Raw genomic sequence first — 17,024 nt, 5'->3', positions numbered from 1 at the left:
TGCTAAATGCTAAATAGAACCATATAACTTATCTGTGAACTAAAGCCACCTACGAAGAAATAACAAACCTTCCTTAATACTTTATGTTACACTTCAGTTGGCTCTATGTTGCCTTTCATTTGTAATACAAACAACATAGGATTATTGTTGGCGCCATTACTTTTTCGTCATCCTACCAGATTCTACATTAGATTTTCAGACACAGGTTCCTACTCTGGCTACTTCTTCAGGTGGTAAGGCTCTTGATGCTCTGGCTAGAGTATCTGTAAATTCAAATAGTATTTTGTATCAGTGTAGAGTCCACCTGGTCCTTATATTTGGCAAGTAATCCTTCTCTGGCCCAGCCAAAATTCAACTTATTCTCTTGGACTCTAATAATTTTGCAGTATATTTTTCTAAAATTAGCTATTCTCCTTTAGTACTGAACTGGGAGGAAGTCCTTAAGTGTACATTGTCTTTATACTCATTGTTCACTTACAGCCAGTTTTTAAAATATCATTTATGATTAGATTGCTTAGCTTTCTAATAATTTCATTCCATAATGAACTAGACATTTTTACATTCAAAGTTCTTACTTGATTGGTTGCCTGAATAAAGGCTATGTTGATCTAGGGGCGCCTGGGTGGGTCAGTCGGTTAGGTGTCTGACTTCGGCTCAGACCATGATCTCGTGGTTCACAGATTCGAGCCCCGCGTTGGGCTCTGTGCTGACAGCTCAGAGCCTGGAGCCTGTGTCAGATTCTGTGTATCCCTCTCTCTTTCTGTGCCTCCTCTGCTCATACTCTGCCTTTCTCAAAAATAAAATAAACATTACAAAAAATTTAAAAGAAATGCTATGTTGACCTAAATTAAGATTGTCCTCCAGTGGCATTTACTCAGATCCCGGGAAAGTTTTTGTCTTTTAACTAACTGAATGTTTTTATTTTATTTTATTTTAAATGGGAAATTTATAGTTATATAACCATTTTTTTTTTCTTATTTTGTTTTGCCTTGGTTTCTAGAAAATTTAGAGCTAACTTTTGTGCAATACTGAAGCACCTACTCCTTAAGTGAGGTTTCTGATCCAAGTATTTTCCTAACTCTCTTCCTATTCATTACAGGCAGGGCCAGCATTATGAGTGTGCAATCTGTGTGTCCGTGTTGGGCCCTGCACTCGGAAGGGTGCAACGCTTGCTTTAACATTCTGCCATTAACGTCTTGAAGTTCTTTTTGTCTTCGAACTTATATTTTTAAGTAAATTCCAGTGGGACAATGGAGCATGCATGTGAGCAGAGAAGATAAGAGCAACATCTGTGTCTACTGCTTCTTGCCACTACATTCATACACGGCACTTGCAATGCCCCATGAACACAGAATTCTGGTGGACTCATGATACTTGGGAGTTCAGCAAGACTCAAAAATACAAGTACAAGGTAAACATGTTCCATCTGCAACTAAGTAAGCAAGGGGCCTCATTTTCTTTTTCACTAGAACTCGCTTCAAATGCAGAAAGAAAGCAGTAGCATTCTAAGAAATATGAATGACCAAGGAACTCTACCATGTCCTTTCTTAATTCTGTTATTTCCCTCTATTAACCCAATAATTATGCTAAAAATGAAGACATAAAAGGAAAGAGAAGGATAGGAAAATTCACAGTTCCTTTTCCTTTTAGCCCATCTTTAGTAAGTGTAGGTAGAGAGTATTGGTAGCAAGGGCAGGTATCAAGAAGTAAAATGAGGGGCTTTTGGGTGGTTCAGTTGGTTGAAAGTTTGAGTTCAGGTCAGGTCATGATTTCACAGGTTTGTGAGTTTGAGCTCTGCGTCCTGGCTTGCTGCTATCAGCGTGGAGCCTGCCTGGATCCTCTGTTTCTCTCTCTCTCTCTCTCTCTCTCTCTCTCTCTCTCTCAAAAATAAATAAAATTAAAAAAAAAAGAAGTAAAATGAATAATAAATGGTTTAGGTAGTTTTGCGTAGCATTTACACTATTCTAGTAAGAATGAAACAAATATGCATGTGCAAGCTAGGAAGTATTAATTATGTACTTTCGTGATTCTGCATAGGAGTTAAATGCTCACGTCTTTGGATTTAAAATTCATTTGCACAATATAAAGATGAATGGTAACATTTATGTTCCTAATTAAAATTTTTCATTCTTTTTTACTTACAGCAACATTAACAGCAAATACAAAACCCTGTCAAGTTGAGAGAGACCACAGAAGAAAGAAAAAAAGCTCTATATTTTAGAACTTCTAATGTTACTTTTTTCCTGCCTTTTGCACATTAGGCCCCACATTTTCATTTGGCATGGGGCCCTGCAAATTATGTAGTTGGCCTTGTTTATATGTTTTGCTCTTTAGCTTCCTTTTAACGTGCCATTAGCAAATCTCTTTTGGAAGGAGGCAAGTTTTAAATAATGAAGATTCTGAAGTATATTCTCATAGCAGATCATTTCTCCATACAGAATATACTTATATACATATAGCATTTTCCCAAGGATGTACTAGAAGCTAACATCTCAAATTACTGCATGTTGAAAGAAGTTTTTCTACATTTTTCAAACTACTTTTAATTTGAGCAATACTTTTTTCTTTAGGAGTAACTTGTCATTGATTAGTTTACTTTCTCAGATAATTCTTTTACAAAATAGCACTCAACTATGTGCTATTGTCCTTTTTAAAACATTCTTGTCAGTGATCAATTCTGATTAAATCACTCTGCTTACTACAATTTTGTAAAGTTGTACTATGCATAATGATGTCTTCCTGGAAACCTACCCTGATAGAGTCTAAGGGCCGAAATAAATTCAAATTATTCAAGTTCAGTTCAAACAGGGAAAAAAAAGCAATACGAAATTGCAAGAAATCATTTAGAGATAATTGGAAAAAATGAGTTTGAATTCTACTGATTTTGAAGGTGCTCTGTGTTTGCAGTTGATTTCATGTGTCTCCCTCTTTTCTTCATATGACACCCTGCCAACGTGTTTGAATTTCTAAATTAAATTCCTGAATTCTCCTCTAATGGACAAAAATCTCTGAATCTTGTTTTCTTTGCCCTGGTAGTAACTAACCATAAGTTAGATGGCATAATATAACTATCTTTAATACAATGTATTATAGGGGTTCTCCTAAACCAGTATATAATATATAGTAATATGATATAGGAAAAATCCCTATCATTTGATATACTGTGATGAGTTACTCTACTAAGGACCCATGTCCATACTCTAAACTCCAAACACACATTACTTCAAAGACAGGATATTATGACTATGAAAATATTGTATTCTTGACCATTGGTCAATATTTAATATCTTTTGTACAAAAAATTAATTATAATTCAGTAATGAATATGTTAAACATTAACTTTCTGAGACTTCAAAGTAACTTTAATTTCTGGTAGATGTTTTATTTGAACAAAATCCTAGGAAGAGTTCAATCAAAGTACCATTTGAATCCTAGAATAAGAGGACTGTAAGGATTATGAACATTCACAATTTTTTAAATGCAGCTGGGTGTTGTATTTAGTCACAGAGAAGGGAAAAGTTGTTCTGAACCATTAGCATTGAGATGGGAAAATGAAAGCCCAGACCAGGTGTGGGATGGGGATCAAACCCTGAAAAAAAGTGAGCAGACAGCTAGAGTCAAGAAAAAGGAACATCTATTGGACATAAGGGAATCAGAAGTCTGCAGGACTAAGCCAAAAGAAAAGGCATTGGAGAGGCACCTGGGTGGCTCAGTCAGTTAGGTATCCGACTTGATTTCGGCTCAGGTCATGATCTCATCATTTGTGGGATGGAGCCCTGTATTGGACCCTGCTTGGGATTCTCTCTCTCCCTCTTTCTGTCCCCACCCTGCTCGCACTCTCTCTCAAAATAAACAAACAGTAAAAACACAGAAAAGAAAAGGCACTGGAGAAGGTGTAGTTCTCTATATTACTCTTTTGCTCTCCAGAAGAGCTGAATCCTTTCTGTACTGCAGATGCTGCTTGACAATGTAAGTGTAAAGTCTTTTAATACAATTTCTATATTTGTTTCATCAACCCTTGAGGAGATATTTTAAGGTAAAACAATGGGGAGAAAAGGAAGAATAGTAATTCTTAAAGATAAATACCAGAACATTATAAAGACAATAAGGAGTAACATGCCACAGCAAATAAATGGTGTGTAAGATCATTATCATACTTCACCTACATATAAAAAGTACTTTATGATAACAATAGAAGACTAAGGTAAAAACATTCTTGTTTGATGAGAGTTTTATGTTGGAAGAGACTCTGAACTAGGGATTTTCATCTAGTCTCCTATATGAAAGGAAAATCCCAGTAACACTGCACTGTAGCTAACTCAGGACAAACACTTGGTTGCTTCATCTGTTTTGTCAATGAATAGGCCTATTGGGTTAGCATGACTAGTAAAAATAAAATAAGCTGAATATACTGGCTTCATTTACACAAACATACCTTTAGTCTCTGATAAAACACTAAATAATGAACTATCACTGCTGTTTGAATAGTATATTCATCATGTAACTACTATGAAATACCTACCCTTCAAAACTGAACACAGGATCATGAAAAACCAAGAGTACTTCTGAAGACAAATATATTTCTAAACTTTTGAAAATAATAAAGAGAATTATTATAACTGATTATAAAACATCCTCTGATGTTCCTGTCAGAATATGACTGAATTATTCTGTTCAGCATGGTATTTCTTATTTCATAACAATTTAGGAACGTATTATTTTGTAATGAGAAGTCTTGGCATTAGCTGATGAGTTTAACAAGACCAGATTAAAAGAAACTTACTGTCAGTGATGTAAAAACTCTATTTTTAAAGGCACTCAAATATATCATATTTTCAAAGATTTTTTTCTAACTTACCTTTCAAATTATGTTGATGTTCAATGGTCTGCTGTAGCCCTTTTATCATATTATGAAGAGCAGAACATTCTAAAATATGAAAGACACATTTATTTGAAAATTATTCTCTTTCATTTTGGAAATATTCTCTCAAAGTTGAAAGACTTAAAATAATTGACAATATGAGATTTCTAAAAATGTTTATTTTTGAGAGGAGAGAGAGAGAGAGAGAGCGAGCGCATGAGCAGGGGAGGGGCAAAGAGAGAGAGGGAGACACAGAATCTGAAGCAGGCTCTAGGCTCTGAGTTGTCAGTACAGAGCCTGACGCTGGGCTCAAACTCACCAACCGTAAGATCATGACCTGAGCCGAAGTCGGACACCCAACCGACCGAGCCACCCAGGCGCCCTGACAATTATGAGATCTTTATGGAGCAGCCAGGTATCTCAAAGTAAATAATATAATAAGTAGTTTTTAATTACCCTTTAAACCAAATGCATTCTGGGATTTAGTAATGAGTTTTCCACACCACAATAAATTTAGTATAGTAGGGATTCCCTACCCCATGTGCTTTAGCAATATCTACCCTAAAGTTAAGGCATACTTGGACATGCCTGGGGAACTATGTGTGGTGTATCCATGTGAGTTTTCCATGAAAGAACATCTCAAGGAAAGAGAGTCAAGGTACCCTAAATTTTGTTAAGATCGAGAGCCAGAGTTGGTGAGGTGTCATTTGGGAGAAGATAATGTTTTTCTTCCTCACTGTCCTCCAACCTGTCCTCTTAGTACTCATGCCTAAGTCCCGGGGCAAAGAGGTAAAAACTCAATGTGCTGAGTTACAAGGAATTAGCAACTTTGGTACTAATGACTTCTGCCACAATGGGAGATGGAGTGTTCATTGCAAGCATTCATACCCTGACATGTGAATATAAGCTGGTTATAACTAGAAAAAGCTAAACCTTTTATGGGTAGCAACAGACATGGACACTTCTGTAATTTCAAGCAGTCCACTTGGCTGTAAGCTGTAGGAGATCAGGGACTATTTTGTTTTGTTCACCATTTCTCTAGAGCAGTTGTGATCCATAGCAGGCACTCCATAAATATTTGCTGATTGATTGATTGATTGATAGACAGGTAATATAATAGTAAACTGAAGCAAGAAAGGGGTAAGTGGAAAAACTGTCTGAAAATAATATATATTATATTGCTATTCTAAGTGCTTTGCAAATATTGAATAATTTAGCCCTCTTAACCCTATGAGGTAGGTCCTAGTATTTGTCTCATTTAAATATGAGGAAGCTGACACATAGAAGTTTAGTGAATTGCCACTAATTACCACTACTTAGTAAGTGGTAGAGCTACAGCTTGAACCCCAGCAGTCCAACAACACGTCTGTGATTTAGCTACTTTACTACCACAAAGACCAGTCCAGGAGCGGTCCTTTAGAGTAATATGAGTAGGTTGGACGCCCTGGAAAGAGGACAAGAACAGAATCAGAGACTCTGATCGTTATTGCTATCACATTTTTACTATAAGGTTAGGGAGAACAGGTTGCACTAGTTTAAGTTTACAATTATACTAGCTAAATATACAGTGATGAAGGCTTCATAAAAGAATAACAATATTTTTCAAATATTAAAACTCCTAAAGTTTAAGGAAAATTTCACCTTTTTTTTTCAATAGGACAATTTCACCTTTATGTAGTTGACTTAACAACTAATAAATATTGCGCCTTATTCTCTTTCATTAGGTTTTAGAGGCCCAAGACCAATATTCAGCCAGTATGCACTGGTATGACATACTAACTTCCATTCTAGTTGGGCATCTGTTTTGATGGTTAAATATTAAATACCATATTTGCATCTAATAAAAAGTTACCTGTGTATAATAATACCATTGATTGTTTACTCTGCCAGGTATTACACTAAGTGCATTATAAACATTACCCCAATTAGTTTTCAAAATGATACTGAGAAGTTGGTATTATCCTGATTTTACAAAGAGATGGTCATCCATAGAGGTTTGGTTACTTGCCCAGGATTTTAGAGTTAATAAGTGGAAGGTATGGACTTGAGCATATGTTTTTCTCATTTCAAATCCTGCTCTTAATCTGCTATTTAATACCTCCTGGGGAATTATAGGATATAGTGATGAAACCATGAAACTTGGAGTCCAAGGAAATAGAATAGAGTTTCCTCTCCACTCTCTAGCTATGACACCCTGGACAAGCTTTTTGAGCTTTAGATTCTCCATATGCAAAATAAAAGTATGGGTAATACCTATCCTCCTTCACATATAAGACTATTCTCATATATAAGACTAATCTGACAACCAAATGAGAAAATAGTACTCTCTAAATTTACTCACAAATGTTCAATATTGTTATTGTTGTTATTTCTCTCCTCTGTCTCTCAACAATTTGTATATATCTCTTTTCTCCTTTTATCACATTTCATTTATTTGTGGTTCCTCCTACTAGATGGTGAACTCTTTCAGGTAAAGATCATATCTTATCAATTTTGATATTTATTGCTTCTAATATGGTGGCTATTTCATAGGTATTCAATAGTATTTCTATTTATTGACTAAAGGAAAGAACCCATACTGTGAAGGGAAAAAGCAAAATTTTGCCTTTCGGTTAGAGGTCCTACACTCAGTCTCCAGTACTTTCTTCAACTATGCTAATAGAAATGAAAGTACTTTGCAGAAGTTAAAAGCTTTATGCAGATATAAGGTTCTTCTGTTGTGGTTTTTCACTCTTCCTTGTACCCCCTCTACCACCTCCCACCACCCACTCAAAGTTCCCACCATCCTCCATTTTTTCTCTTTTACTATTTCCTAGTAATAGATTGATGGTTAAATCACACTTGACATTGCCTACTTCATATATGTTACTGTGTTAGCTGCTATAATTAAAAAATTAAGGGGGCACGTAGCTGGCACAGTCGGTGGAGTGTGCGACTCTTGATCTTAAGGTTGTGAGTTTGAGCCCCACATTGGGTGTAGAGCTTACTTAAAAATAAAATCTTAAAAAAATTAAGGAGACATAGACTCTGCCATCACTTCTCTTTGTGCCTTTTAGAGGAATAAATAGATAGCTGAAGCTATTTCAGTACAGTTGACTCTTGAACAACATGGGTGTTTAGAGGTGCTGATTCCTGTGCAGTTGAAAATCTGAGTGTGGATGTGCTTGGATGGCTCAGTCGGTTAAATGTCCAATTTCGGCTCAGGTCATAATCTCGCGGTTTGTGAGTTCGAGCCCCGCGTGGGGCTCTGTGCTGACAGCTCAGAGCCTGGAGACTGCTTCAGATTCTATGTCTCCCTCTCTCTCTGCCCCTCCCCTGTTCGCATTCTGTCTCTCTCTGTTTCTCAAAAATGAATAAACATTAAAAAAATTGAAAAAAAAATCTGAGTGTGACGTTTGACTTCAAAAAGTGAATTACTGGGGCATCTGGCTGACTCAGTTGGTAGAGCATGTGACTCTTGATCTTGGGATTGTGAGTTCGAGCCTCACATTGAATGTAGAGTTTACTTTAAACAAAAAAAAAGTTCCAAAACTTAACTACTAATAGCCTACTATTGGCCAGAACCTTACTGATAACATGAAGTCATTAACACATATTTTGTGTTTTATGTATTATAGCCTATATTCCTATAATAAAGTAAGCTAGAGAAAAGAAAATGTTATTAGGAAAATCACAAGGAAGAGCAAACACATTTATAGTATTGTACTGTCTTTATCAAAAAAAACATGCACATGTAAGTGAATTCATGCAGTTCAAACTCGTGTTGTTCAAGGGTCAACTGTAATCAGCAAATTGAAAACAGAGCCCTGAAACTGAAAGTATACTGAATTTTTTAAAAAATGTGTATTTTCAAAATATGAACACAAGGTGGCTGTCTCAACACTTTTTTTTTTCCCAAAGGAAAATGGCTCAATAAAAAAATTGTTCATAAGGTAGAATACCATTCCTTATTTTAGAATAATGGCTTTTAATTTTCTTTGCAAACCTTTATCCACATTATCATTTCTGTTGGATTTTAGAATGAATACTATCCTATCCAATGCTTCTTAAAAGCTAGAGCTCAGAATATTAAGCTACTTCTTTAAAAAAAATTTTTTTTAACATTTATTTATTTTAGAGAGACAGAGCATGAGCAGGGGAGGGGCAGAGAGAGGGAGACACAGAATTCGAAGCAGGCTCCAGGCTCCAAGCTGTCAGCACAGAGCCTGACGTGGGGCTCGAACTCACAAACTACGAGATCATGACCTGAGCCAAAGTTGACGGCTCAACCGACTGAGCCATCCAGGTGCCCCTAAGCTACTTCTTAATACTGTATAATTTAGTAAATAAATGGTGGTTTTGAGCTCAATTTAGGCTCTGCCATTAACTAGCAATTTGAACATTAATATCTATTTCACAAAGCACTTGGAAATGTTGAATACAATTATGTATGAAAAGTACTTGGCCATTAATACTAACATTATCATCTTCAACTGGCACAGAAATTCTTTATCTGGTATCCAATGTAGAAAATATAATGTCATGACCTCATTCTTTATTGTTGAACAAATCGAATCATATATGTAGTTTGCTATTCCTCTCTAGGTCAGTTGGTACACACTTGACTCTACAAACTTATTCCTACTAGTTCTTTTACTTCTGCTGCGTATTATCCAGTAAAAAGGCCATTAGATTTAGAATAAGTAGAGCTGGATTTTAAAAAAGTATTTAATTATTTTTTCAAATGATAAATACACACGAAATACTAGTATAGTAAAAAATGATTATCTCTCCAGTTTCAGCCTCTAGACTAACCAGTTTCCCTTCCCCCAAAGCAAGCACTGTTACCAGGATACTGAGGCTGTTTATCTTTCCAGAGATATACAAATGTATCAGGGAGAGGGTTTTCTGTGTGTACAAAGATATTTTTATAAAAATGATAGATGGTTGTGAACACTGTTGTTTTCATTTATGGTATCTTGGAGATTATTCTGTATCATATAGAACTACTTTTTATCAGCTGCCATAATTTAACCAGAAGCCTACTGATGGATGTCACACGCGGAAAGGCCTTCTCCGTACTAAAAAACAAACACACAAAAACCCCCACAAAAACCCATATTCTATTCTATTTTTTGGGGTGGTTTCATTTTTTTCACCTTTAATTAACTTTATTTGTTGGCATAGTTTTAGATGTACAGAAAAATCAGGAAGGTATTAGAGTTGCCAAATATCCTACACCCAGTTTCCCCTGTTATTAATACCTAACATTAGTATGAGATGTTTGTTACAATTAATGAACCAATGTTGATGCATTATTATTAACTAAGATCTATACTTTATTCAGATTTTCTTAGTTTTTACCTTATGTTTTTTCTGTTCTAGGATCCCATCCACAATACCATATTGCATTTACTCATCATGTCTTCTTAATGTCCTCTTGGCTGTGCTAGTTTCTCAGCGTTTTCTTGTGTTTGATGACCTTGACAGTTTTGCAGAGTGCTGGTCAGGTATTTTGTGGAAAAGCCCTTTTTGGGGATTTGTCTGACGCTTATCTCATGGTTAGATGGGGTTATGGGTCTTTAGGAGGAAGATCATAGAGGTGAAGTGCCATTTTCATCACACCACGTCAAGGGCACATACATATGGCTTTCTCTCCTTTCCCTCCTGACACAGGGCACTTTATTAGTGAGGAGTGTTGGTCTGGGAAAAGGGTGTTGGGATGAACAGGATCAGCAACTATCCTGGGGAACATTCCTAAACATCAAGCATTCCTCCACGAAAATTTAGAGAAAACTCCATCATGGATGAAACCTCCCCAGAGGACAGCACTGTGACCACCCGGCCCTGCCAGCAGTGGTACAAAGGGCACCCAAGGCACAGATGGGCTCCAGTACAGCAGGGCTTCAATGTCAGGCACAGACTGTTGGGGGCATACCAGGAACTTCTCATAGTTCCATGTGAACATGAGGGAATTCTGGCTCTCTTGAGTTCTCCAGATACCCTGAACTGGTTGCACAGTGAAGCCAAGCACTACTGGGCCTTGAGGGCTGCAGGTGCAGCTGAAGCTCACTTACCTGGGTGTAATCCCAGACCACTGTGCCTCAAAGCAAGTTGGCATTCTCAAAGAGCAGCACCTTGCCCTGCAAAGAGCCTGGGTTTTCAGGTTCCCTGCAGGCTAGTGGGCCTGCAAAGGATGGACCAAGACCAGGGACACAGCCGGGAGGACAATTGGTTGCTGGGAGCTGAGAGGCACACATGGCCTGGTTGTCCCAGAAGTAAGGGGAGAGCTTTGGACTAGAACAGCCCATTTTTGGCACTAAAATTTTTGACCCATCTGAAATTTCTTTTGGTGTAATTGTGAGACAGGAATTCAACTGTTATTTTTTCCCATGGTTTTGAAGGCTTGGACTTGCCATTTCTTGGTTTAGTGGTCTCCAACAGATTATTTAATTTTTCTCATCCTATGTTTCTTCATTATTGAGGTGGCTTAGTAATACCAATCCTATGTATCAGGGCTATAAAAGATAAAATGAAATGATAGCTCGGAAAGTTCTATGTGAATTTAAAATATTTTACAAATGTATGGTATAATATTAATTGTTGTGGTACCAAAAAATACCCTTATGAGATTTTGTATTTCTTCAGGCAGTAAAGAACTAACCTTTTTTAATTGAAACCTCCTTTGTTTGCGTTACTTTTAACAAATAGTTAGTTTTTTCCAACTGCATATCCAGTATATTATTCTTTCCACTGGTTTCTATCATTTTCTGTAGAAGAAACAATATATATTACCAAAGCAAGGAATGTCGCTATTTTTATTTTATTTTTTTTTACCTAATGATATGAAGACTAACGAAAATACAAACCACTTAATACCTGAAAGTCTAATAATTAAGTCTGGCATATGTTTTATGTAAGCCAACTTCCTCATTTATCTAATTTTATTTATTTTTTATTTTTTATTTTTTTAAAGTTTATTTATTTATTTTTTTATTTTTGGGACAGACAGAGACAGAGCATGAACGGGGGAGGGGCAGAGAGAGACGGAGACACAGAATCAGAAGCAGACTCCAGGCTCCGAGCCATCAGCCCAGAGCCTGACGCGGGGCTCGAACTCAACGGACCGCGAGATCGTGACCTGGCTGAAGTCGGACGCTTAACCGACTGCGCCACCCAGGCGTCCCATCATTTATCTAATTTTAAAAGTAACATGGCAAAAAATTAAAACAGACTAACAGTTATAAAAAGTTATGAAAAGTAAGAATATGAGCTAACTTGGAATCCCCTTCTTTCCAACTATTCAACCCTCAGTCCTATGGTTAACAATTCCTTATACATATTTCCAAAATATTTTATGATTAACTATACAACTATAGGAAAGGATCATATTATACTCTGTTCTGCACCTTGGATGTTCCACTTAGAACTATTATCTTGGAGATGATGTCCATACAAGCACATTTAGGTCTACTTCGTTCTTTTTAAGACCTGCATTGAGTTTCACTTATGAATATACTGTAATTTATTTAACTAGTCCCCTTACTGAGGATAATTTGTGTTGTTTTCACTTTTTTTTTGCTATTACAAATAATGAATAAACCTTCAACATACCTTTTTGGTATCTTTGTGTACAGTGTAATAGCTGACATATACCCTTCAGACAGCTTCAAAAATCCTCAATTCATTGTATCATCTATATCTCTACCCACTTCCCCATTCTCTCTGCCTCTGAATTTATCTTAAAGCAACTCCCTGACATTATATTATTTCATCCACAAATATCACCATCTATACGTATCTCTAACAGGTAAGATTCTTAAAAATACAATCACAATACTTTATCACATCAAAAAATCAATATTTCTTATTTAAAATATTTAAGGATATGACAGATATTTCTAAATAATCTCCAAAAATTTTGCACCAATTCCTCTCCCACGAACAGTGCTTCTTCTTTCTTTCTCTATTCTCTCTTGTTTTAGTAAGAATCACTTGGTTAAGAAAACTCAAGTTCATTGTTTAAAGAAGTTCATAACGTGGGGCACCTGGGTGGCTCAGTCAGTTAAATGTCTGACTCTTGACCCCAGCTCAGGTCTTGATCTCTGGATCATGAGTTCAAGTCCTGCATTGGGGTCTGCAGGGGTGTGAAGCCTACTTAAAAAAAAGCTCATAATGCTATCTCAAAATACCCATTGTCATGAAAATTCCTTTATTATGGACATACCAGACTGTGCAGAGGAAAAGAAGGAATAGAGAAGAATGATAAAGAGAGAAAATAGAGGTAGGCATTATTCTCTTTCCCACCCTTGCTTCAAAAATCCACTCCCCAAATCTTTCATTTATTCACCTATATCTTCTCAACAACTATTCTTACTCCTCTCCAAGGCAGACAAGGGGGAAAAAAACCCAATATATACTTGTGGGTTTGGTCTATCATGTAATTTGTCTAGATTTGGGGAGAGGAACTTCAAATACATCTGTTTTTAGGCAACAGAGAAGGAAAAAGGAACAGCAGAGGAAAAGAGTAAAAAAAAAAAAAATTAGAGTTAGTCATAATGGTAAGAGACTGAGGATTGAGTTTATTTTATTTCAATTCTTATTAAACCATTCCTGAGTTTATGGACATTTTGAACATTTAAGTATGTATTTTCCTTTTAACTTTAGCCAAAGTATATCAACTATTTCCTTGTCCCAGAAACATTTTGATGTATTAGTACAAATGATCCAAAATGAAATATATTTTAAATATGGATTTTAAAAATGAGAAAGGACTTAGCAAAAATATATTTCCATTGTCTTTACTTTGCTTATTTTTTGGTACATTTTTCTTTGCTTCCCGAATTCTTCCACTGGCAAAATCTATTTCCCTTTTATACTATAAATTTTATACTATATGCTTTTATACTATATATAGTTTTTCTACTACAACTGTTTTATATCTTTACATACCTTTTCTATCTGTGAGAAATCACTTATAAGCTTGTCAAGATTCACACCGCTAATCTTTTTCATACATCCTTCGCTGCTTTGACTCATGTCTAAACTAGTAAAGAGTAAATAGGGTTAAAAAATAGATGAAGAAGTAAACAAAACCTGTACAATAGTGACAATAAGTCAAATACTAACGTTTCTATACTCCACGCATAGAGCACCTACTTGAGCTCCACAGCATGTGGAAAATTTTTGCTATACACATTATTAATAATAGTCAAAAGCATTAAGGCTTCTCCATTCTTCTGCATGCCACCCAAGTTTTCTCTAAACAAATCTAAAATTAGTGCAATGTTATGTGCATATGTAGAAATTATTTGTCCCTGTTACACAAAAAACTATTCCATTGTTCAACTCATCTTCCTGCCATCAGTATGACAGGACTCAAAATCTGGTGTACTGCTAAATCTGATGTGTGACTTTTAAATATAGGTATTCTCAATGTACGGTGTTTAAAATATTTCATAACTATCATGCTATGAGTATTTTTTGCTGTATTTCCTGGTAGTGTGCTTATTGCCATGGACTGAATTGTGTCCCCCTGCCCCTCAAATTCCTTTGGGTATAACCAGCTAACTGCAAAGAATGAGTTTTAGTTTTAGTCCTATGGAACCAATCATAAGAAATTCTACATTATGCCAGAGGTACACTCATCCAGTTAGGATGAAGAAATGGACTTTCACAAAACGGCTAGCATTTACACTTGGGGATGGGAGAGTGTTTAGAAGAATTAGGATTAATACAATCTAAAAATATGAGACACTTTAGACTTTTCACAAGCAAAGTGCAAGGAGAAAATACAAATTTGAAATTTAGGCATTCTGGATTAAGGAAAGAGCATATGCCAATGCCTGGTATGTGAAAGTGGTAATGGAAACTAGTCCAAAGTAAAAGGTAAATAAAATTCCTAAAGTAATTTTACGGGTCATATTATTGTTTCAAATGAAGTACAACACAACAGACATTGCTTTGACAATTTGTTACTTCACAAATCTCGTTTCCTTCCTCTTTTTGATTGGACGTTAAATCAAATATATGACATCTGACAACTATTAGTGGTTTTTAAATGAAAGAATTTTAGCTGTGCATTTTCAGCTTACTGAATTATTATTCAAGTAAAACTATATAAAAATCCCTTTAAAAATTATAACTTGATCTTTAAGGCAGGAAAATAATTGTAATTAGCACCCCATAATAAATACAGCAAAATTCTTTTTTGGGGTAAAGCTTAACAATCATCAGTATTTGATAACTGTTACTCTTTAATAGAACTATAGGATAATCTGAGGTAGTTAATGCAAAACTTTCCCCCGTTTCCCCCCCCCAACATTTTTCTTTTTAGTTCCTAATATTTTAAATAAAAAGGTTTTACTACAGTTCTCAGATCCCAGCTCTTGAATTAAATTCATTTTAATTTCAGCTTGATTTTCCTCCCAAACGCCTCTGTTCTAATGAGACTCTGGGAGTGTTTTTCTTTTTAAAACCATCGCTAATACTCCACTGGCTGTTATCGCATGCCGTTCCGCCCGGTGTAGGAGTTTGTCACACAGGCTGAAAAGCCATCCAATCCATTTCTAGGTGTCTTCACGGTACCCCCCAATTTCCTCCATCAACATCTCTTCAGTGGCTGTGGCCTTCTTGCCCGTGAAACTAGGAAACAAGCTGGTGATTCAGTGCCGGTCAAGTTCATCGGTGAGAAGCAGGCACTGACTTGTGACCTTCCGGCCCAGCAGCAACCACCCCCCTCAGGTGGGTGACAGCGCCGTTTTCTCCCTGGCTCTTATGCCAACCAGCATCTGGGCCTCAGCTCCGTCTCTCCCCCTCCCCGGTTCGGCGGGGCCCGTGCGGGGCCCGAGGACAGACTGGGGGTGGGGGTGGGGCTCCTCCTCTCCCCTCCCTGCTGCGCTCGGTGAACGCACGCTCGGTCCCGAGGCCCGGGGCTCCCGCTCCCTCCCCCCGCGTGCCGGGGACCAGAGGGACCCAACTCTACTGCAGGACTCGGCGCACCAGGCCTGACGGGAGTGGATGGCTTAGGAGACGTGAGGAGGTGTGAAGAAAAGAATTTCCAAGGCTAAAGTGGGAATTTCGAACCCGGGGACAAAAAGCCTGGAGCGTACCTGACGCCGCTCACAGATCCTCACAGTTCCCCACAGTCTCCCGCGTCACCACTTCCGGGTGCTGGTCCGCCCCGCACTGCTGTCCCCTCCCCGGAAGCAAGTTCCCCCAACAATAGGCCCGCCCTTCTCCCGGCCCCGACCTGGGCCGCCAGTTTTCCACCTCCGGTGGTCCCTTCCTCCTTGGCCTTTGCTCGCCTCAGCATCTGGTGCTTCTTAGATATTTTTTTCTGGTTTCTGGGACATGACCCAACATCCAGTGCCTGCCAGATTCCTAATTATTTCCCTAACCAAAGAATAAATCACATTGGTTTTACGTTTGGAGCAGTGAGTCAGCATCATTGAATTAATAATCCATATTTATTTGAGTAACTTATGAAATAGGCTTATAATGTACGAAGAGACTGTGCTAGGTGATGGAGATGAAAGCATGAATATAATCAGTCTGTGCAGTCCAGAGTCAGCTGATGGAGATGATCTCCCATCTACAAAACGGTTTTGGTAACTAATGGTAAAGGCTTAGGCTCCCTCCGCATGAATTCAAGCCCCCAACTCTTTTATATCCCAACTGGGTGATCCCGGGCAAGTTTTCAAGTATACCAGCCTCGGCTTCTTTATTTGTAAAATTGACATTGATAATGATGCCTACTTCATAGGCCTGTTGTGATGACTAAAGGATTAGAATTTTGGTCAATAACAGTTTGAAACTGTATCCACTGCCAACTCTGGCCTACTTTTTTTTTTTTTTTTTTTTTTTTGAGTGGGAGAAGAGAGATATTTTTTATGAATTTTGTTTTCTATGAAATCCAAGATGTGGCCAGCAAATACATGTATACTGTAATAGGATAATTCATACTTGATTATTGGGAAGGTAGTAGAGCATGATGGCAAGATAATCTGGTCAAAGTGGGAAATGTAGGGTGGAGCCCTCTCTGCCGTTAGTCAGCTGGGAAGGTTGATTCATCTTCCCAAGACTTTTTTTTGCCCCCCTAATTTTAAAATAAGAGAAGTGGACTAGATAAAAAAAGCTAAAATTTTAGGATTTTAAACTGGTCTTATCAAATATTTTGAAAAAT

The 17,024-nt window shown here is 37.2% G+C and overlaps 1 protein-coding gene across 5 annotated transcripts in view; it reads right to left on the bottom strand.

Moving 5' to 3' along the window:
- CCDC152 (coiled-coil domain containing 152) overlaps positions 1-16,210 on the bottom strand; it is a 30,900-nt gene extending 14,690 nt beyond the window's left edge. The window contains exons 1-4 of one of the 5 annotated variants that reach the window (XM_040496331.1): positions 15,952-16,210; positions 13,793-15,484; positions 11,505-11,610; positions 4,859-4,927 (exon numbers count right to left, since the gene is read on the bottom strand). In XM_040496331.1, the coding sequence (XP_040352265.1) occupies positions 4,859-4,927; positions 11,505-11,610; positions 13,793-13,879 (262 nt within the window). In that variant the 5' untranslated portion in view covers positions 13,880-15,484; positions 15,952-16,210. The other 4 variants (XM_040496349.1, XM_040496357.1, XM_040496340.1 and 1 more) reach the window with 4 other exon arrangements.
- Between the last annotated feature and the right edge of the window lie 814 nt (positions 16,211-17,024).

This window comes from Herpailurus yagouaroundi, unplaced genomic scaffold (assembly GCF_014898765.1).
Source record: "Herpailurus yagouaroundi ecotype Mexico unplaced genomic scaffold, PumYag 29, whole genome shotgun sequence".
NCBI classification, from domain to species: Eukaryota; Metazoa; Chordata; class Mammalia; order Carnivora; family Felidae; genus Herpailurus; species Herpailurus yagouaroundi.
The sequence above is the reverse complement of the archived record's forward strand: the minus strand, read 5'-3'. Positions and strand labels throughout refer to the sequence as shown.